Consider the following 24,274-nt stretch of genomic DNA (forward strand, 5'->3'; position numbering starts at 1 on the left):
CATGTTGGTGGTATTGATGGATAGAGACAAAGACTGCATGATTCAATGTTGAGGATAAAAATGTATAATTGCATTGTTAGCCAAAACAGGGTAACATGTTTTTCTTCCACACATGCCAATAATTGTTTTTGCCTAGAGTAACTTTTATTGTACAGTACTTTTTTAAATTCTTTAATTTGCTAATATGTGGTTTAGTTGTAAAGTAACTTGTAGCTTAAAGTCTGCTTTAGAAACCATGGATCCTGCCTTAAAACCAGAAAGAGAAGCCACACAATCCCTCCTGCCTTTTATTCCTATTTGTTTTTGTCTGTTAGCGTATTAAAACATTTGCACTGTGTATAATACATCTAGACTGATTGAGCAAAAAGAATGTGATGATTCCAAATGAAACAGTTCTAGAAATTGATATCATCCTTGTATGACATTGTAATAACACCCTAACATTGTAATGCTCTTAATTATTTTTTAAACAGGCAATATTATCTTTTATTTACTGTGTGTGTCTTTTTTTTTTTTTTTTACCTTCTTTTGGGGGCTAAAATAAATAATTCAGATTTGACAACTTGTGTGTCTGCTTTTGGTATCACCATTGTCAGTCTTTGGATAAAAAATAAAAACTGATCCTTTTTTTGAATTGAAGTAATGGGACCACAAATATTTAGCGCACAACTCCTCCGCTGTGCATTGTTTCATTGAAGTTTCCGATTCACTGAGAGAGCCAAATAATTGTCTCTTCCCTCCTCTGCTTCCCTTCTTTTTTCCTCCTTATCTCGGCATCATCTTTAGCTCTAGATACGCACCGCTAAGAACCCACTCGTATATCCGGGCGGCCTCTTTGTCTTGTGTCAATGCCAACCTGAGAGTGCACAGCAGGTTATGAACATAGAGCAGCATACATTTACACAAAACAGATGATTCATTGTTGCTCTGAAATCTTAACATATTCCATATACAGTAATAAAGAGCTTAGGCAGATCAAAAGACTAATCTGAGTTGCCTTTTTGATGTGGACAGGTAAGGTCTTAATTTAAAAAAAATATGGTCACTCTTTCAAGAATGGAGGGCTGTGTGGGGATTAAAAGTCACTGGCCGGCACATCAGTGAAGCTCACTTGGCTTTCCTGGCCTGCTTTGAAAGGCTGATATCCCAGATCACTTCCCGTCTTGTAAGTGCATAGCAGGCTTATCTTTGGGAGTACGGAAGTTGTTAGGATTTTATCACCCCACAGCCTATCCTGGATTATTGTAAATGGAAACCAAGTGGTCCAGATTGAAAAACTCTTTATAGTTTGTTGGACTTGTGTCTTTTCTACATCATCTCAGTTTATGAGCTACTTTATCCCTCTTTGTTAGGGGAGAGCGTCTGGGAGATATATTAGATTAATTTACAGTAAAACAAACACACCCTGGCATCGATTTATATAGTGCGGTGTCTGTTTCTGAATTTCTCTTAACTCTACTAGCAGAGACAAATCGGTTAAAACAACATGCGGATATGGAGAGGGGCTATTCAGTTGCAGCATGTGGCCAACATGACACCGGGTCAAGATAAGCCCAGGACATGAAGACCATGCTTGGATGATATAGCGGCCCCTCGCCTTTGAAATCCTTTCCAGACTCATTGAGATACTCCCCAATGTGAAACTGAAGCTAGCGGTTCTGAAGGATCCTGAGATTACGCCGGACAAAGAGCAGCATTGAGAGGTGAGCGGCGAGAGGGGATGTAATGAACTTCATGTGAAAAGCTTCCCTCTGCAGATGAGAGAGCTGCTCAGGAGAGGAGGCATGGTGCCGGTGCTGGGGTGCACTGCCGTCCTCTTTGATTGTTCTTGTGTGGATAAAGGCAGCATAACAAACACCTCACAGACTGTAGTGTGCTCTCAAGCCTCTCAAGGATTTGATCACTAATAACAAGACGGTGAAAATCTTTGAAGGGGATGTTCTTAAATGTGCGTTGGCAAATGGGCCCTTTATTTACCTGGGCAATAATACACAATAACACACAATCTCCTGCTAGGTATTACACACCCCACTGAGCAAAGTAATGAAAAGTCTCAGCTGACAGGAATGAAAAAAACTAAATGATTTTCTCTTTTGTAATATATCCTATCAACTATGGTTTTGGTGAATTATTTAGAGCATAAATGGCTTATTTTCTTACTCAGTGCAGTCTGGAATATATTGGCTTCAAAGCAGAGGCCTTTAGCTGCTTAAAAATAGAAATAATAAGGCTGCACAGTTATAGAAATGTACTCTTTTCATATGGTTAGAAACATTAAATCTACATCTTATTATTGTCGTGTACAGCGTGTTAGACAATCATGCTTTTAGAGAATATTTATGTAAATCCAGTCTGGGAATACATAGAGCTTTGTATAAGGATGGATTGCGCACAAGGGGGCTGTAGACATAAGACTGGAGATCTGATATTAAGTCAGATTTGAGTAACAAAATGACATGACTAATCGACTTTTTAAAAAAAACAATTTAATTTCAAGTTTTTACTGGATAGACTCACATAATAATGACAAATCAGTCAGAGAAATGAAGCAGACAGATCTTTCATGGCCACATGCTTTGCTTGATTAAATATTAGACATCTAAGACTAGAGCCATGCTAGCAGTTTTGTGAGGCTAAATACAAACATTAACATACTTTCAGTGACATTGCTAAAATGCTCAAATTTAGTTATCATTTTGTTTTAAAGCTACCCATGCCATCAAGTTGTGCACAAATCACTCCCAGTTGATGAATGAGTCATTTAAATGTGGTTATTTGGTTGCGATTCCACAATGAGCTCAAAAGTTGTGGGAGATCATACAAGAAGCAATTAATTAGTCATTTTTTGCATATTCCAGCAAATTATGAATTTGTCTCACTCTAAATTTGGTCAAAATTGGAAAAACTGCATTTGAGGAATGATGAAAACACACTTCTGCCAAAAAGTAAAAATGGAAGACAAAGCTCAAAGGGCCTAAAAAAGTGTTTGGTAGACACGCACATCCAGAACAAAAAAACTAAAACCAGGTGCTGGACTGTGGAACCAGACATACAAAAGAAAGAAGACAGTCTGCACGCTGTAGCTCCTTCTGCAAACACTGATTTAATGGGATAACCAGGTGAGTGACATTTTGAGCAAACTGCTCTTCTTCAGACTACAACAAAATATATAGTCACCATCTTAAATAGATCAAGGCTCAGGTCACGTGACAGTGACATGATACGTGTCAATCCCATAAGTGTCAACATACTAAAAAGAAGAAAAAAGAAAGAGCTGTAATGGCCGCAGCCTGTAGTGAACACATTTGACATTTGAGTATTGAGGCAAGACATGGAGGTTTTTTTCCCCATAAATGATTACATGGTTTCATTCTTGGCCCTAGCATGGCAGTTGAACATTTGCTCTTATGTTGCTATTGATACCCAGGTGTGTACAATAGTTTATACACCCTATTGCCTTCAGGTTCCCCTGTAGCACAGCAATGGCAGCTTTATTTTACTCCCAGAGACCAACCAGCACCATATGTTGTAAGACTACATGGCATCAGGGTCATTTGATTAAACACAATTTAATGTGTGGAAATATGTGAACACAAGATTAACTAAAATAATAGTCGACAAAACAATCTCACCTCAAGGTGCCCTGGTGACAAAGTCCATCTACTGAAGAAGACATAATGAGCTCCAGAATAGCTACGAAATAGACTTTGTGGTGAGATCGCTGCTGTTTCCATGGTCAGCAATGAACTTTCAATCTTAAACCTTAAATTAGAGGCCATAAGCTAAAGTAATAATATAGAATGTAGTTAGCAAATTATTACATTTAAAGGATAAGGCTGGCAATTTTTTGTCAACATATTGTCAACAAATCTCATGTGCAGAGCCAAACCAACAATGTATTATGTGTGTGTCCTGATACTGTATTCGTCTGTGCTGCACTGGGTGACATGTTTCTTCATTATGAAGAGTTTGGCCACACTCCAAAGACTAATAACAGCAATCACATTTTTAGTCTCTGGACATTAGTTCTGTGTACACATATACAGGAACACAGTTACAGAGCTTTGCTAGCCTGTTGTGCTGCATATCACAATCTCAAAACTTTGTAAAAAATGTACAATGTACAATGGTGCCATATCCCTTAATTGTTGCAATTAATAAAATTACCAAGACCCATTACGGTGCCCAGTTGGTAATCCCGCCTTGGGCCCAAGAGTATCCCAATTATTAGCTTGTGAGTTAGATGAGGAGATAGATGCAGATCTCATAGTATTAGCCTTTCATTCAAACACGTGAATCCCATTGATATCACAAGCTTTCCTTTTCAAGAGAGCCCTGGCCAAGATAGCAGCAACACAGTGTTTCAAAACAACATACAAGCAAATAATTAAAAACAAATACAGGAGCAACTCACATAATCATATGAATACACTAGACAGGAGGAAGTGTACCTAAGGAATGTACAGTCAGTAGACAGTTAACTTAGCTACTACCTAGAAATGGTGGAAATAATAAAAGGTGACATGACAACATCAATTGTTTAATCAGTACAAAAGCAGGCGTGTGGTTACACAGGTGGTTATGGGCCAGACTATTTATTTGCTGGGGGCAATGACTTACTGGAATCTCACTGGTTACTCAGCAAACTCATGGAGATGACGAGGCTTACATCAATCTCTCAGCAAGAAGAATGGAAAAGTGTATTTCCTAAAAGACTGAACTACTTTATTCCTTCAACTTTCCACCAACTATCATTAAAAAACTGCTTTTATTGTTGTTTAATGATGGTAGTTTTTGAGATATCCCTCAAACGGAGAGACAGCAGAAAACAAGACAGAAAACAAAACATTCTTAGTGGAAATGATAAAGAGAACTGTGTCAGCTGCATTTACACAGAAGACTCCCACACTCATTACAGTCTAATCACATTTTCTTAAGCAAGGTCAAATGAAACTCATTGCATCTAACCAGGGTTTAAAACTCAGTGCTTGTTCTGAACCTCTCAGTCCTGAATCCTTCCATACACACGGGGCAGAAGACCATAATAACAACTTCTTCGAGTCACTGGTTTGTAACTTGGCAAACGCAAACACCCTCTTCCCTCAAGCTGCTGGACAGACTAGCAGCTGCTTTGCATCTCCCTCCATCTCTGAGATGAAAAGTCACATATTTTCTCAGCACGCTGGCATGGCTAGACCACATTACAGCACACACTGAGGCATCTGCAGCTCCGCACACTGTACTGTAACTTCTCCCCGTTGTTGGGAATCCAGTGGGTGAAGCTCAATTCTTCCCAGCTCCACCCTCACAGACTACTGTGCAGATTATAGTGTGTCTATCTGATTCAGTTATAGTACAGTTCTAAGCTAAGTCATCTTGTTTGACTTTGAAACATGTCGCCTACATGTGGGAGAGAACAAAACAAGGACAGTCATATTTTCAAGTGTTTATATTCCAATAAATTACAGTTAAGAGAAAAAGCTGTCTGACATGAATGTCTGTGGCTTTGTTGCTAGAATACGCAAGGGACGGGTTCGATTTGAGATAAAAGTATATTAAAGTTTTGCTCTTACACGCCTGTTGTGGAGGACAGAGTGTTCTAATGTGAGCACTGTAGTAGAAAATTGTTCTGGTGTGTGGATTTAACCACAGACTATGAGTGGAGCTATTCATTTCAGAGGGGGAAAAACAAGGCTTCTAATTGAATACTATGCTATATTGTGGAATGCCATCCTGGCTTTTGGGACACACATGAAAAAACTCCAAACAGTATGGATGGAAAAAGAGCATAAAAGTTCTTACAAGGCAGTTAATGGTTTCCATCTCTTAATGCTGCGGTTAGTTTCCATCTCTTATTAATGCAGAACTCTGGATCACCGTCCAATCCTCTCATTGCCACCCTGGGAGGATGACTGTGTAAAACCCACACCTGCTCTACATTGACCATCCTTGGAGCATGGAGGTAATTAGCCACAGAGTGAGAGTATAGGCACTGGATTGGGGGGAGTTTGCCCAGACCAACAGTGCAGCAGACAGAGTCAAAGAACTGTTTGGAGAAATGTTGGTGGAAAAGAATGTCCAGTCTAGACACCTTATTCTCAAAAAAGTACCTGAACTTCAAACTCATTTCACCCAACCCCCCTTTTCTCTTCCTCTGAGAAAGATTCCAGAGTTGTTGGTTCAGTCTCTGCGTGGTCATGTCTGACTAAGTCTGGACTCCAGTGGGGTGAGTCGGGGCCAAAAAAATCCTAGTTGCTTGAGCAGTCATCCAGAGTTTTAACAGGCTGCCATTCCACTGACGAAATCTACTGTACAGTTTTCACACCTTCTAAGCCGTTAATGATGGTGTTGGATTTGTTCCCTGTCTGCAAATGGAACATATGCTCACAGTGACATCTGCAGGATTACCCCAGATTATAAAAAAGTTACAATACAAACTGCAAGAGGTCATTAGATTTGATAATGCAATGTTTGATTTTTTGGGTCACTACATTTGCTAGATCTGAAATATGTGTCATTTAATCAAATCAGATTGTATTCATATTTAATGGCACACCAGCACTTTACTTAATCTTGAAATTCACTTTATTTGGCTCTATATATAACCTAAGGATAGGTTCACCTTTCAAGTATGTCGTAAAGCAATACTCACATATCCATATGTGCATTGCTTTTGGTTGCTGTAAGTAGTTCTCCTGCTCATACTGGTCCTGAAGAGACCCCTCCCTAATATAATTTCAATGTAGATAGTCACATAATTTGGGTCTCTAAAGTTAGTCTTTTTAGTGTGGCATTCCCTCTTTACGTTTTCCCTAAGTGAGTATGCTCGCTGATCCACATTAGATGTTAGTAACACTGTGGGAAATTTTGCACTACAAAGACTCACATTGGAAGATACAGACTTGATTTGGCTAACTCTGAATCCTGAAGCCTCATATAACTTACATTGGAATTGTATAAAGCAGGGATCTCTTCAAGGGCTAGTATAGACAGCAACCAAAAACTTTTTTCAGTACACATCTGGACGTGAGTATTGTTTTCAGATAGACTTGAAAAAATGTCCTTGAATCTTAAACTTTCCTTACATATTCAATACTTGTTGTCATGGGGACTTCTCTGTGATGTGGCTCTAAACCAAATTTAAAACTTGCGGAAAATGATAAAGCTGAAGCCTTCTTTTCTTCACGCATGTGCATTGGAATCTTCTCTGGGCTGCCACTTCTAAATTTACTGCCATGTTATCACTGACATTGGTTTGTGGACTCATGTTAATTAATGTAAAAATATATAAGTAGCTAATTACTTTGCATCTGGCACACATTTTCACTCTTTGTAAGAACAATAAATAAATTAGCTGTAGAGGTGGACTTTTTTGTTGTTGTTGCAGTAACAACTCTCCAGTTTTGTTTTTGTTTTGTTTTTTTGTTTTTTTACTTGAATAAAAAAAATGCTTGGCTGAATATGTGGTTGTCTACTAGAGAGAAGGCGCTCCCACTGTTGGCTGGTAGTGGCTTAAGTTGAGCACTTGTGAGTCCCGCAGCAGAACCATTGGTGCGTAATGGCGCACGACTGGACGGCAGATGTTTCACCACCGGGACACTCTGTCTCTGCACACTTTATCTGAACTCTTCCGACTTTTTTTCCTCCCTCTCCTAAGCGTAGGCGTGCGTTAACTTGCTCTCCGGCTTTTTAAAAACTTATCTGAGGAAGGAAAAGAAGAAGAGGAAGAAAAAAATTGGGCTACCTCTTCAAACCGTCCCGGTTTTTACCGGGGAGTTGTCGTCATCAGCACCCCAGATACCCCCCCACCCCCCAGCTCCCTAAATGGATGGGGCAGTCTCGGTCTATGCAGTTCAGCACAGGCAAAAGATTGGAAACAACTTGTGAATATCCGTCAGTTTGGCGTCTAGAGAGAAACGCTCAGAAATGCCCGGCTGCCTCGCTGGAGCTCAACTCTGAGGACTTTTCTCCTGCTTTTGTGCGGTTTTTTTTTTCAGGAGGAAGGACTCTGCTCAAAGTTTACAACAGAAAGGAAAACTCAACGCTGAAGTGGCAGCTCTCACACATATAGCCTCGCTATGGATTGTATGTATTTATTCATATGCCTTTCACTCAGTCAAGTATTTTTGGATCATATTGTCGCTGCAGAAACACATGGTGAGTCAGTTTGTTTTCTTTTTTTCTTATGCTGGGCTTTTGTTTTATGGACAAATGCACTCTGACTTCTACAAGTGAGGGAATAAAGATAAAAAAGGATGGACTGTTTTTACTGATATGTCAAAATGAGTCTGACAGCTTTACTCTTCTTGATGAAAAAAATCAATACAGTGTGTTAAACTGGTAGGTTTCCCTTTATGCCCATCTCTTTTTTTGTTTTACATACAATATCCCTGTTGCATAAAGAGAGCATTCATACTTAGCTACATTTATGTGATTCATATGTCAGACAAAAAGTTTAGTTCTGTTTTCAGTGATACAGCATGTCTTTATAAAAAGTCAGCTCACTTTGCTTTTTAGTCTTTTCCCATAGGAAGTTGCTATAGCTCTGTGAATGTGATTCTCACTTGACACTATCTGTCCCATCAGAAAAACTCTCTGGAAAGTTAAGTGAATATGGTCTTATCGTGCCATTCAGCACAGACTCCCATGGCCGGTACATTTCTCACGTGGTCTCTGTTGGAAGTGGAAGTAAAGGTGCTCCTGCTGCTGCTGATGCCGCCTCGACCCTTGGCAGCAGAAGAAGGGTGGCCCGCGGTGCCCCCGAGTTGCCCTCGGTCACCTCTGCCTCAGCTCAGCACTTGTTTTTCAATGTCACTGTGTTTGGGAAAGAACTGCACCTCCGCCTGAGAGCCAACAGGAGGCTGGTGGCCCCAGGGGCTTTTGTGGAATGGCAGGAGGACTTTGAGGAAAAGGCTAAGGAAAGCATCCACGGGAACTGTGTTTTCACTGGGGATGTGACTGACATGCCGGAGGCCTCTGTGGCTATCAGCAATTGTGATGGACTGGTAAGTTACCAATGCACACTTAAAACATTGGCTCACTTGAGAGGGAGGTAGTGGGAAGAAAAGATGCCTTTCCCTCTTTGGCACAGTGTCAGACATATTGTGGAGTATTATGAGTTGGCCTGCATTTGTTCTTCTTCAGAAAGTCCCTCATAATAATGACCACCTAACTTTCTGACCTTAGCTTTCACATGCAACATACATTTCTTTGAGACATACTTTAAAGCATACAATAAAGCATTTAAAATCTATCATAAAGTATCAAACATTCATCTCTAGTTTGCCTCTAAAGAGTTTGGTACTTTCCCGAGAAGAGTGGCTGTTGTCGTGTTGGTTGCCATGGATTGTAAATGTGATGTAAATGTTTTCACTGTCACTATTGAACCAATCCCGGAGCAAACCATTTTTAAATAGATTTGGGACATTTTATGCCTTTATGAGATTGTAGCAGCAGGGAGATGACAGAAAACAAGGGAAGAGAGAAAAAAGGGGGATGACATGCAACAAATGGCTGCTGCTGGACTTGAGCATATGTCTGAAACAGTAGGCTACCGATGCGCGCCCAAAAATATTTTTGCCAAAATATTCCTCAATACACTATCCGGTGCATGCAGCAGTTTATCAGGAGTTCTTCAGGCAGCCAATGAGTGTGCTAGAATATAGCAGGTTTGAATGGTGAAATAGCAAGCATTCAAACTCAGACCTCCTTATAATCTTGACAGCTTGTGCATGGAGCAGAGTGGTAGGGTTGGAGTATTGAGCATGAATCCACTATCAAATCTGGCAATCAAATCTGAACCCTTCCATGCTTCTTCTACTATTTGTAAACCATCTTTGGCTGTGTAAAGCATGTAGCTGGACAATAGCAAAGTTCAGTTTTGTTATTTAAACCTGTATTAATAGATTTCTGGCCATTAGGGGGCAGTGCAACAAGCTGTCATTGACCATTATTACTTTAAATGGTTAATGTGCAGAGCAACATTAGCATGAATTTGGAGTTGTGTATCTGGCCACCTGGCAAATGTAAGCTCATTCTCTTTTTAGCTGTTTTTAGTCTCCCTTGGCTTTCGAGGGAAATATCTGCCTCTTCACCTGCCAATTGCTCCACTGTGTGCACTATGTAGTAACTAACTTTGTCTGTCATCAGTGACTAGCTGCTGTTTGGTGCTGGGCATGTCACATGGTTGGGTTATCAGACCCTTTTTGCTGGAACCTGCTGCTGGCTCTATCTCAGCTGACACACAGAGACTGAATGAAAACCATAAAGTTGCAGGAAGTGAAACCAAAACATTGAGCTGAGAGACATTAAAATGCTCTTGGAGGAACTGTGGATTCATTACACATTGATAGTGTAAAAATATTGATTAGTGCTGCTTAAATGAATTGAGCTTTAACTGAAATTTAATGAATATGCTGCCACCAGCCGTCAGATCATTTCAACTGGTGAAAGGGTTGTAGCTAAGATCTGGATGTTTTGTACATTGCTTTTTGCTAATAGAAAAGACTGAGGAGTTAAAAGATTTAATAAGAGACTTGGTTGTCCTTTGTGCCCATCCAATCTGAGTATTTTGCCAACCTGGAATTGGATCCAAAATGGAAACAGCTTTTGGAACCCAGCCCCAAAACGCAGTGTCTTTCGCCAAAATATGAGTGTTTGGAACATATGAGCATAGGGATGAACAGATGTGGATTACAGGATTGCTTTGAGAAGTTTCTACAAACATTTTGATACTTTTTTAAGTAATAAAAAACAACTTGAATCCCATCTGACATCAAACTTTTTACAGCTATTTTTGATTGCCACAGCAGGGAAGTGATAGAATAGAGATAGATTTTGGGTGGTATGTCACTGTAATCAGCTGCTTAGTCATGGCTTGGTGTGAGGTCCATTAAGGTAAAATCAATGCAAAATGAAAAGGCTACAATGTCAGCTGTCCTGTTCTTCTTCTGTTACCACCATTCTATTTCATTATCTTGCTCTAACACAGTCATTCAGTGTCATCATGGCCTTTAAAGCTGCAACGTGCTGTGATACAGCAGAGCAATGGTAAGCTTAGCCACTGATGGATGTTTGCAGTCAAGCAAATTAGGGTGAATTTTAAAATGCTTGTGTGGCAGGATGGCCACGCCGAGGCTACTCCTTAGCTTTTCTGTGGCAGCTCTCCAAAGTGTACTGACAGAAATAACGTGGGATGGGAGTGAAGATAACTTCTTGACCCGGAATTTTTGAAAATATCCAAATAAGACAGAAACACACAAACTTTCAGCTTCCCAGTTGTTCGTTTTAAGAAAATGATGACACACATACTGACATTTCAAGTGAGAAGACATTAGTCTCTGAATACAGTCTATGGCAGCAATTAACACTTCTTTGTCCAGAATTTTTACAAGCACAACATTTCATCTCTTGTCTTCTTGATGTTGACAGTTGTTATGTTGAGGCACAATACAAAGAAACAATTGGAGTCTCTTCACACTTATTTTGTTTCTTATCATCACTAAACTTTTCCATCCTCTCATAGTTTCTCTTGTGTATCAATACAACTAACCAGGACAAAGCTGAGAAAACCTTTCTTCCTCAGTAAAGACAGAGTTCAAAGAGTCATTTTTTCCCTTAATATTATAACAGTGAGTGGTGTGTGGACAATGCCATGCTGTGTTCTCTAATCACAAAGTAATTTCCTGAAAGGGCACTGTATGTGCCCTTCAGTGACTCAAGGCAGTTGCCTTCAGCAGCACAATGCTGTATTCACTCTACAAACACAATGTGAAAGATTTCTACACAGTTTGTTACAAACCTAATTGCATAAAGATCTACATCACAGTGTTTGTCAATGTTAAATGTTAAACAAATCCTAATGCAGAAAGCACTAAACAACTGGTAAAGTTGTTAGGATCTACAGACTGGGGAAATCAGTGTGCAATGTTAGCTTCTGTTCTGTTTGCCTTTGTTGCTCAAATGAATTTCTCATAGATGACATGTTTCTGAAAAGCTGCAGAAATGCATTCTAAGCAAGAGATGTGATTCTGAAATGTCTTAATAATATATTCGACTTTGCACTTAATAGAGGGCTGGAGGCCTCACATCAGCCAAAGTATGTTGTTTGAGGTGACTGAACTTAAATGTAATGGAGTGCCATATTGTCAAGGCTCAGTATTTTCACTCTCACATGACTAAAACAGTCGTGAGTTGTCCAACAACATAATAACTCACAAGTCCAAAACATGCAAATCTCATGTTTTTGTTGAATGCTTACAAAATGTAGATGTTGTTTTACCTTTATTCAAACTTTACTAGCCAGTACATTACAGAAATTCTGGTATCTGACTTTGGGTCTTTGGTCAAACGTTCCAGCTATCAGAAAACAGTTCGTGTTAAAAAATACTCAATTTTGACAATATAGATTTATTCATTTTTAATGATAGACTGATGAATGATGGTGTGAAGTTTCAAATTTTGTTGGTTAGCATAGCATAATCATTTTGTAAGCAGTGTTCAATTATTTTGAATTTTTTATTGTTTTAATTAAAAAAACCCTCAAATTGTTTCATTTAAAACACTCCTGGAAGCTGCTGCCCAGTCCCATTTTCTAACCTATTAACATTTGAATTGAAAGAAATCCACCACCATCAATCTCCTGCCATGAATTCCCTCCCACCAATCATGCTGGGTTAATTCAGTGGTCCAATTTTCACAACAAACGCATAGAGCAGATATGGGCGGCCTATTAATCAATTTCCAAATATCACACCATTACTGCATCTAAATGACTAAGTTAAGCTGTGACAACTCCTCACCGCTGTGTCTGCTGCACTCAGAGGACTCAGCTCCACTCCTGCTAAGACAGTGGAGAGAGGAGCAGCTAACGTTAACCTCTGCTGAAGTTTGCTGTCATCGCACTGCTCTCAGGAGAGTCTGTTCAAGGCGAGAATGCTGCTACTTTATTCCGCCTCGCTGTTCTGTATAAATGGTGCGGACGCTGAATGGGGGGATAGAGTTGCTCCATCAGTAAGCAGCTACAGAGATAGCAGCTACAGGAGAGCAAATGAAGAGAGAGAGAGCGCGCTGATAGTAAGAAAGCCGGTGAATCAGATCAATAAAAGTTACTTTCTGATTGCTTCACAGCAGTTACGTTCAACAGCACAAATGAACTTCCCCACACACCTCCACTCAACCCTGCAGCACCGTCTGATGCTCCTGAATCTGAAACACCGGTGTGCTGTTTAAAAGCACACAGCAGCAGTATTATGCTGCTTTGCTTGGTTCAATGTGAAAAAGCAATGGCTTAATGAGAGATCCTCTTTATGACTATGATGATGATCTCTGTATTAAAGAGCTGTATGGTTCCTCGGATGGAGGTGAGCCCTGACTGAGTGCTGCTCACACAGAGACAGTGAACTGGAAGTGACTTAAGTACACTCTTTATATTACTGTTAGTGCAATAAAATCTACCAGAGGCTACTTGCAATATCTGAAAAGGAAGAAGGAAGGATTTATTGTCTATGTGTTAATATGTTAGATTTTGTTTTATAAAGTAAGTGTATGTTTAGTCAAGCCTCTTGCCTTCAATCCTTTCCACATGCCGAGGTATACAGTTTATTAATTTAACAATGGTAACAGATATCAGCCGATATGCAAAGCCGGTATTGGTATCAGGACTGTTGAAGTTGGATCAGTGCGTCCCTAATTTGCTCTCTCTTATGTCACTGAGTGTGTTTTGCCTTTTATGTGATACCTTCAGGTTTGTCAGAATGATAGGATATTAAGGTCTGTTCCAAGAAATCACAAAAAAGTGTATTTGTTGTGGACAATTTTCACCACCTTGTACTACAAAGTGGAAAATGTTTCTGTTTCAAAATTGTCGCAGGTGAGGTCTGTGCATTATGCAGAGTATCTGGGACACTGCGTTGAGAGACATATTACTGTTGATGTTTTTTTTTTAAAGCTTTGAGTATCACAAACAACATTGCATTTACCTCCTTTGCATTATGGTGGTGGCTGAAGACTCAGCAGGTGACATCTCCAAACCCTGGCAAACAAAGCTAAAACTATCTGCTTGGTACATCGAAAAATAACTGTGTGGGCTTGTGTGTGTGTGTGTGTGTGTGTGTGTGTGTGTGTGTGTGTGTGTGTGTGTGTGTGTGATTTGGACGAACACTTTAAAGGTTGCTGTCAGACTCTTAGGAATATTGTCCATGCGTTTCCTTGCATCAAAGCCAACATAAACATAGACCTGTCTGTGCATGCAGGGATGTTCGGGGAGCATTTAAAGGTGCACAGACAGCTTGCAGGCAAATTATTTAGTCTGAAGTGTCTGCTTGATGTGGAGGGACACAGAGGAGATCATGTCTGATGAAAGGACAGAGTCTGAAAAGAATTAAAATGTGAGTCATGTGCAGAGTTCACCAAATGCGGGCAAAATCTTGGAGATGTATGTCTTTACATGTCAAGTACCACCAGCACTCCATCTTGAAACATTCCTTTGATGGCTTCCCTTATGGTGAACAGACAGTTGAATAGATACATTTGTTTTTCTTTTCCCAAATCATGTGCATTCCTGGACACAGAGTGCGAACACACCCGCAGTCATCACATCTCCTAGCTCTGAAGTTTTCCAGTTATTTTATCCTCTCCTGTGCGCCTGAGTCTTGATGATAAGCTCTTCTATCAGTGTGTCCTCTGCAGTGAGGCCGCTCCCACAGAGATGATTCCCAAATAGCGAGGCATGACATCACTAGTAACAGATTACACTAACTTGGTCTCCTGCCATGTGCCCAGAGGGGCAAGATTTATGGCATTCCAGGCCCATGACAGATAATACATGCATACAGTTAAACAGCAAATGAATATGATATATTTTGGATAAATGTTCCCTCATAGCGTAGGCAGACTGTTACCTAAGGGAAAAAAGGGAATGTTAATGACTGTTCTTAAACAGACTTGCACTTTCAGTTTCATTTCAATGAAGTTCTGTTTGATTAATCAACATGTCAGTGTGTGCGATATCTCTCTCCCTGACTGTAACTCCTGCTAGATGGCAACAGCTGTGCACTCCACACATGCATGAACTATTGTTGCAGAGCGATGAGTGATGGCTATGATTATACCGGTACTGCTCATGTGTTGGGAATTAGTGCAGATGACAGGCCGATTGAATTACATGTGTGATGGAAACATGAGTGCTGGATAACCGCAGTCGGAAGACCGCTATTTCTGTGTCCATCAGTTAAAAAGAGAGAGAGCCACCTAGCAACAGTCTGTAGTCAGTCGGCTTGCTATTTTTTTGGAGGGTGAGGGGGGGGCGCATTTTTCCATCCATTGGAGATGGAAAATGTTTGCATAAATTGTTCTATTCATAAATGTTTGCAGAAATTCCGTGCAGCGCTATTCCCAGTCTAGTATTCCAGTATCCTCCTCTGATGTTCCAGTACTCTGCTGGCATAGAGGGGAAGTCACTAAATTAGAGCTCCGTCATCAGAGGGCCAACATCTCAGCCAACAATTAGATTTATTTCCTCTCAGTCAAATCCGTAATTGAAGCAGCTAAAGTATGTTTGTCTAAATGTGCTCATGCAAATACATAGGACACACGCACAAACACACACACACACACATACACAAGACATACCAAGACAGACACCCATACACACGCATACACACACAAACACACACACACACACACACACACACAGATATCAGTGAATGCCACAGTGATAATGAGAATAATGTCTCAACATATTGCTTATACTGATAATACACCTACTTTTTCTATCATTTCTTCTTCTACTTCTGCTACCAATAATACTACTACTACAAATTCTACTTCCACTAAAACTTGTACGACTAATACTACCTGTACTACCTGTACTACTACTGCTACTACTAGTGCTATTACCATTACTATATATATATATATATATATATATATATATATATATATGTATGTATGTATATATATCTATATATATACATATATAGATATATAGATATATATGTATATGTATATAAAGTCCTCAATCATGCCTCCTGGAAATAAACTATTGAAAGAAATCCATCTCCTTGAAATGTCTTGCAACAGGACTGGTTACATCATTCCTCTTAATAGAGCTCCCGTGTTTCTTAATGGTTTCTATGATGTATTGTTTGTGAGCATTGACTTTTTTAGACTTTTCTGTGCACCTTGAAAGTAGGTGAAGTACTATTTTATGATTGACCATAACTAAAACTTCTTAGTTTAACTAAACTTCTACCACAACTACAATAATACTTCTAATATCACTTCTACCTATACAGGTACTGCCACTGTTACTACTAATTACTTTTTTAAAATTCTACTACTCAATAGTCCTTCTACTATTACCACTACTTGTACCATGACTTCGACCACCAATGCTTCCTTTAATAATGATAATAATAATATTCATATTAACAAGCCATTATGAAGTGTTAAACCTGTTTTTATCAGATCAGCTTTTGAATTAAAACCAATAAGCCACTGATAGTAACCTCATAATCTTCTACTTCAATTAAATGCTCTGCTTAATGGCTAGATCATTATTATTTTTCTCCCCTTTGATATCAGCCCCATGCAGATGGGTGCTGATGATTATAAACCCAATTTTCACTCTATAATCCTCATCTTGATCACCAGCTATGCATGCCCTTTGTGGCCCAGCACAGTGAGATGTGAACGCTGATAAAAAGGAATCAAGTAGTAATCCCCTGCTCCCACAACCTGTCTCATACGATTATTTCAAACTCGCGACTCTGCTGAGTCCAGCACCACTCAACCATGTTTTACTCGCCGGCTTATTGATCTTCCTGGTTTTACCACAAAAGCTTTTATCCAACATCACCATCATGTCAGATGCTGCCAGTATCTTGGGAATATTGAGTCACAAGTGTCATTACTTCCTCTCCAATATAGGTCAGATTTGTTGGAGATCATTTGACTAAAGTTCATTTGGTAAAATTGTGACCTTACAAAAATGAGAGTGCATAAATTGATCTTAGCAGTTGACTGTGGATTGCCTTTTAACTCTCCCCCTCACTGTCTCTCGTTTGTGGATCAACACAGAGCGTGTCTGGAATTGAAATTACATGTTCCCAAACAATCTGCCACAAATTACAGGTTAAGCTCCTGGAATGACAGCTGGACTTTGATTATGTTGCACGTTGCAGCTCAAGCATCTATAGCCTGTGGCACTTGTTCTATTTTTAGATTGTTTGTCCGTCATGCACCTTAGGGGATGTCTCCATCAGATTATTTCAATATATGACGTAAAAAGAACAAATATGTTTGTATTTACTGCCTGCAAGTTATATTCTGTCACTTACATGTGTAGTGAGTGATATGATCTCTGTAGGCTTATGCATAGATAAAATATTTTTTTAAGCTAGACACTCTTTACTCTCACTTCATTTATTTCTTGCCTTGATATGCCTTTGCTGCACTGAGCTGGCGACAGACTAGTTTGCAGAGTAGGAAGAAGTCACTCTGAAATTACATATGGTAAATATCCACTTTCAAAGTTGCTCTTACCAATGTGTGGAATTTAGTGTACTGGTGAGCTTAAGCATTAGCTGTATTTGCCTTTTTGTACTCTGTCAGTCAGCACCACTCACAGAGTCACTCAGAACGTTTTTCAGTGCAGAGCTGGCTGAACCACACGCTGATATAAATTGCATTCCCCACTGAGCGCTGCCGTTCTCATAATAATACCACTTCTGTGTGCTCTCACATTGCATTGGGGAAACCTGATGACCACATCACTTAACCTCTCTTGACCTAGGAAAAGCTAATGTTGCTGAATTTTAATGTCACAGCTTGAAATCTGAAAAACCACAAATGTGAGAGATGTTTCACAATGTTTCAATATATTTGTCTCAAACATATAAACAACTGATGATTATGTTATTTCCACATGCTAATTAGTAATACTCCTACTGAATGTAATAGTGTTATAATTCTAAAATTCAATTCATAGCAGTGCAAAGAATACAAATAAAATCCCAAAAGAGCAAGAAAGACTTTGGAGTCCCACCATCACCATTAAATATCCGAGTTCTCCCCCCACTCGCCCCCTTTTCTACTGTTTTACTGTTACTGTTTGAATGACTTGCAAAAGACTTGAGACATTCCTCATACTGACCAGCTGTCAATATTCAAATGAGATAAGCTTTAGACTGATTAAGAGTCTACAGTACAGCTGCACTAAGGCTCGACTATGTTCATTATCTTATCTTAGCCGGTATTCAGTCATGAACTGAAATATTAAATATAAATAAAAAATTCGACCAGATGATGGCACAAGATGAAGAGTCAGGGAATCACTAAATCTATTATAATTCATCCTGTGGGGGACATGAATGTCTGTATTATATTTCATGGCAATCCATCATCCAACAGTTTCAATGTGAACCAATGTTGGGAACTGTCTCACTGACATCGCCATCTCTGCTGATAGTACAGGTAAAATATGCAGATATTTTTCTACTGCAAATTGTCTTCAACTGCATTACAGACTTTTTGTTGCCCTGGGATTTGCCTCTCGGGTTACACATAATTCACCATCAGATTGGTGGAATTTGTGTTTATGCAGCCTGACAGAAAGCACCAGACACTTCTCAATGCAAAAAAAATCTGTTCTACAATGTTGGAGAAGAAATGTATGATTTAAAGGTCACAGTGTCTACTTTCAGTATTTTCTTAAAAAGAGACTCTTTTTACTAATCAATTAATCATTTAAACTATAAAATGCAGGAACAACAACAACTGACAATGGCACAACATGCCTTGATCGCTTTAAGAGTCAAAAACTCAAAGTCTTTCAATCTACAGTGATAATAATCAAACAAAAGCAGCAAAAACTGAAAAAGGCTGGCAATTTCCTGTGACAAATAATATCTGTTTTCATGGAGGTGCAACAACCAGCATTGTCTGGACCTTGAAACTCAGCCCAACACGATGCACAGGTGGTAGGAGAGGCACAAAAAGTGAGGTGTTGGTTTGGTGCCAATCTGGCCCTAGTTGTTGTTCTGAATAGAAATCTACTAACTATGACTGTTTCTGTCGCAACATCACTGAGCTGCCACTTTGGTTATTTAGTCAACAAAAGCATACGTCAGTACATGCTGCAAATACAACGCAATGACAGATTAATGCTTAAAATATAATAACCATTTTAATTAAACACTGTCCAATCAGTGGATTATTTTAAATCTGCATAAAATAGACATTAAATGTGGTTAAAGCAGTAACAATAATAAACAAATATAGCTTGTTCTTTCTGAATCTGTTGCAGCTGCCTACTGCGGGTACCGTTCATTAAATCCCTGCAACATTTGAAAGCAGCAGGATAAATTGGAAACCTCTGATTCAAGAAGTGCCTAGACTGTGCGCAGTGCCATTCATGCACAGTCAATTGCTGTGTTTATATTAAATTGCCTGAAAATGACACCAGACCACCGCAGAATAACTACACACATCTCAGGCTCCATTATTCCTCACTCTTCTGTCTTCTGTCTATATGTAGAATTCAGAAAAGCAGGGCTCATTAGCCCCACTGATCTATAGTTACATTCGCGCAGTGCTTATCAGCTTTGAGCTGCACATAAAGGAACCAAAAGAGCAGGTGCACAATCAGTCCAAATAGGGCATATACATGACTGTTTTCTATCAGCCAATCTAAATATAAGATTATTGACAATACAGACAGTAGTTTTTGAAAATGTCATGACTTTGTGTCCTTTCCCCACTACTGACAGCAAACCTACCAGCCCAGACTTCCCCATACAGTGTACATATGTTTATACTTGGTTCCTCTGTAGGCCCTTCCAGATGCTCCTGCTCTCTCCCCTCACAGACCCGGCTTGACTTTTGCTGAAATAAGAGACCACAGAGGAAGTATTCGAGCATGTCTTACTTGGCATTTCCTGGTCAGGGCTCGACAGATTTTTTCACTCCTCTTTGCCCTTACTGTCACACGTCCACCCTAAAGTTCAGAGCATTTGTGTTGTTGGGCCCTAGCGATGTTATGCTGAGGATTTAGAGGGGTTTTTTTTAGGCACAATGTTCTCTTCGCTGCACTGTATTTAGATTTCTTTTTGCAGCTGTAAATACACACAATCTTGCCAGAATATTGTTGGTGTGCCCTCTTCATGAGTATAATGATAGGCTGGATGGAGTTTTTTTTTCTCAGTAAGGAATGGAAGTATGAGAATTGCAATTTGTAGAGTGTGGTGTATTCAGACAGCATAGTTTGTTTATTAAGCTTAATGTAAACAACATGGCAATGAAGGAAGAAGGAATGCATTCACTTCAGACACGTTTTGTCTGTTTTTAAAAGATGACGCATTGCTTTTCACTTCATCGAGGTCACATTATGTCAGGTGTTCTATCTTAATTACACTCAAAGTAAAGTGAGCAAGGAGACAAGAAAGGGAGAGAAAAAGAAAGACGTACATGACATAAAACAAAGTTCCCTGGATGAATTTGAACAAATGATGTGGCAGTGACACACCACTTGTCCACTAAGATGCCCCACAGATACATTTTTAGCAAATGTGGGTTTCTTCTCTGTACTGTCTTCCCATAGTCCAGAGACATGCCGGTTAGGTTAACTGGTGACTTGAAATTGCTCATAGATGTGAATGTGAAATGTCTACGTGTCAGCCATGTGATGACGAGCTGACCTGTCCTTGTATCCAGTGTGAGCCGGGGTCATTTCTGGCACCTTGTAACCCCGCAACCATTTGGTAAAAGTAATGGATGGGGGTAGAAGCTTTGTACAATTGCTGATATTGATACATCAGGCTGTAATAGAGAACCAGAGTGGATTTAAACCAGAACTAATCTTTTTTCACTCACTGTTTGGTGGCATGAATGATCTTCTATTGGCACAAAGCAAAGATATATTTAGCCCTAGTGAATAGGTTTATGGACACTTACATAAGCAATTATGTGACTTAGGAGGAAAAAGATTGATACTGTATAAGACTGTATACTCACAATGTGTATGAGAGTGGAGTGTCTTGTAGTGATGAACCCATGAAGATTTATCACCTGGCCCTGCAGTTCTCCTCTTCTCTCTGGAGCTTTATAGTATATTCACTCTCACTCATTTTTGGCTTAATAGGTTGTTAATAAGCTGTTTTCATTAAAAAATGAATAGAATAGAATATGTAGAATGAGCAGAACAACGCCATCTAATGTCTCGAGATCGTAGTCGCAACAACCAAAAAGTAATTCCAGCAGTCGGGTTGCCAGGTCCGGTGCCGGATTTTATTTTAGCTCTAACTCTGTAAATATACCACTTTATCCACATGTCTAACCTTTTTAGGTGAGAAAGTAGCCCTTTAGATCCACAATGTGACGCTAATTTGTCCAAATAACATCTGCTTAAAGTTTTGTTCCTGCGAATTCGGAGCCACTCAAGTTAGCCGTAGCGAGTAATGCACTTCCGGTCATTTTCACAAAATAAAACACCCGTTGCCTTTTATTATTAAGAAAACCATAACGATAGAGTTGGTGCTTTTATTTTGAAAACAGGAAGCGAACATACCCTCGCTGTAACTGACTTGAAACCACCGAGGTACATTACATTGTAACGCCAGTGGGAGTATTATAATGTCTCTGGTAGCAGCAATGTCTCTGCATGTACTGCCTAATCCTAAACACCGATTGGCTTGTATGTGGTGTCGTCAGAAGCAGGAGAGGCTCACGGTCGTAAACATCTAGTCACGTGTACTCTGAGATGGACGTGCAGGTCAGGAAATGACGTAAACGGACCGTATATGGTTTGTTATTTGTGTTATTACATTACGTGTTGGACTAAATACATGGACATATTGAGGAAAGTATTCCGGTTTTATGAAAACGGATTTCATATTTCACAAGAATGGATACTTGGCGAGCTGTACAGAAAGTCCTGTGTCATAAGATGAACGTTGTGGATAAAGGGAAGACTTTGAAGGTATGTAGGCATTATAGCTTTTCTCACTTAGCTGAGTGGCTAGCCGAGCTAATCGCTAATACTATTACGGCTGTGAGCAACCATATAAGTCGTGAGTGGTCTTGCATGAATCAGAACAATCTAAGCTTTCCAACAATGTACGGCATGAGTATATATGTTTAAGGGTTGGTGTTTAAAACATTCAGAAGAACGTGTGGCTACCTCCTAACATCCGTCCCGTCCCGTGAACGGAACAGCGTGCGTTAAGAGGTTAATGATCAAATATCAAAATCCGAATAGCGTCAGAAAGTCAACCCACTCTCCACATTTCCATTGCTACCGTTTTGATACTTCATCGTACACAAACAAATAGCATCTCATATGAAAGCTAAGACCCTGGTGAGTTCAATAGTACCACTATTATTGCGCTAAAAACTCAGTGAACCAGCAGCATACAAAGGTAAACAACCACTTATTTACAGCGACTAACAGCTATTCTGTCTTACCTTCGAAGTTTTGTGATGAAAAGTTGTACTTGAGAGCAAAAAACGCTGGTTTTAGTAAGTCCAACACGGCTCTGCTTGTTTACAACTCCATTTCACCCAGTGCCAGCCTACAGTAGCTGCACCGGAACAACAGGTAACCCTGGCAACCCGCAATTCCGGCCGCTAATTGGCTGGTACAATGTACACAGAACGTGTCAGAACGTCATTGTCAAACCCGTCAAAAAATTTTAAAAATATTAATTCAGACTAAATTTTTTTTTTTATGGAAAAGCAATATTTTCATTCTCTACCCTTCAAAACACCCCGTGGCTGTATTATTTTAAAAAAATATAGCTTTTAATAAATATTCTACATATTCAACCTTTAATAACTTTTTGCATACACATTATCAATGCACCCAAGTAACCGAAAAATCAGTTATTGCAGGCTGCTCACTATAAATGACTCATTATGCAACATTAACCAGTAGGATTACAAGCAAACTAACTAATGTTGTGTTTAGATAATTGACCAGTATGTAGGCCACAGATGTGCACCTCAGACAGTTGGTTTTGTGCAAACATGTTTGCTGGTATGCACACAGAAACTGACGGGGGAAAAAACAAAACATTCATGTGAGGTCATTTAGAAAAGAAATGGCCAGCACTCAGAAAAAAAACTCCACTTAACATAATAACTTGATTACTAATAACAGCATCTGTTGGGCTCCTTAGAATTACCAAAGAAGGACTGCAAACAACATGTTGGCTTTGCACACACAGCTCTCATACTGAGGACTTTCCAAATACAATTGTTGCCTGCACTGATTCAATGCGGATTGGTGTAATGCTTTAATCTTAACAACTATATTATCACTTTAAATACACCAAACTGAGAGTTTGGTCAAAAATATCACTTTAATCATTAATGCCTTAAACTGGACTGGTGATGCTTGTATTATGATTTTGCAGTGTACTAGTGCATCAGAGTTGGAGTTTGACTTCCTGTGTGCTCCATGTAAATATTTACCCACAGTCACATTAGGTATACACCAAAGAGGCCTTCAACAGAGGATGTTTACTTTATGGAAATCACTGTGTGCGAATGTGTCCGTTCTCTTATATGTTATGTCAATGTCAATCAGGAAGATGCATTATCGCAAGTGTGGATGCTGGTAAAGAGATAGTGTTCAGTCTCATTGCTACAGTAATTATGGACCTGCTTTCAAATGTGTACTGTTCTCTGATTGAACTCAATGTCAGGCATCTCTTTGGTTCTGTTCAGCACCTAGACATTAAGATTCTCTTTTCTTCTGTCACAGCAATTTAAAATGTCAAAACACACACTCTCAGGAAGTCTAAATGTAAACATCTATACATTTAACTGTCATTTTTGTTGCATTTATGGTGCTATTTTGGCGATATGTAGTGTTTTTTATTCATGGCAATACACAATTCCACAATAATTCTACTGCAGCCATAGCAGTTATGTAAATCAGCAGTAAATGTCAACTTTTGATGACCATCCTCTGAATCAAAGAGCTGGGGCTTCTTTCCATGGGGCTATTTTTCACTGATATTCAATAATCACACAGGGGGAAATCCACCCTAGAAGAGGCAGACATTACAACTCTTCCTAACCCATAATTAAATGCAGTCAAAAGAAATTTAGAGTTTTGAAGAAGGGAAGCCAAGAGTGGCCAAGACGCCTATCCTAGTGTGCACAAACCTGTTGTGCACTTAAGAATATTCCTCTGACCGTGTACTTCCCTTTGAATGAAAGTAGCAAGATCTCAGCTGCTATCAGCGGGCAGTTTGGAAGGACTCTAGCAAGT

At 39.5% G+C, this 24,274-nt stretch overlaps 1 protein-coding gene across 1 annotated transcript in view; it reads left to right on the forward strand.

The window, feature by feature from the left end:
* Positions 1–7,937: 7,937 nt before the first annotated feature.
* LOC128381508 (A disintegrin and metalloproteinase with thrombospondin motifs 14) overlaps positions 7,938–24,274 on the forward strand; it is a 50,895-nt gene continuing 34,558 nt past the window's right edge. The window contains exons 1-2 of the mRNA XM_053341531.1: positions 7,938–8,157; positions 8,587–9,005. Coding sequence (XP_053197506.1) covers positions 8,079–8,157; positions 8,587–9,005 — 498 coding nt within the window. The 5' untranslated portion in view covers positions 7,938–8,078. The remainder of the gene's footprint in view (positions 8,158–8,586; positions 9,006–24,274) is intronic.

The sequence above is a fragment of the Scomber japonicus genome, chromosome 20 (genome assembly GCF_027409825.1).
Source record: "Scomber japonicus isolate fScoJap1 chromosome 20, fScoJap1.pri, whole genome shotgun sequence".
Lineage (NCBI taxonomy): Eukaryota > Metazoa > Chordata > Actinopteri > Scombriformes > Scombridae > Scomber > Scomber japonicus.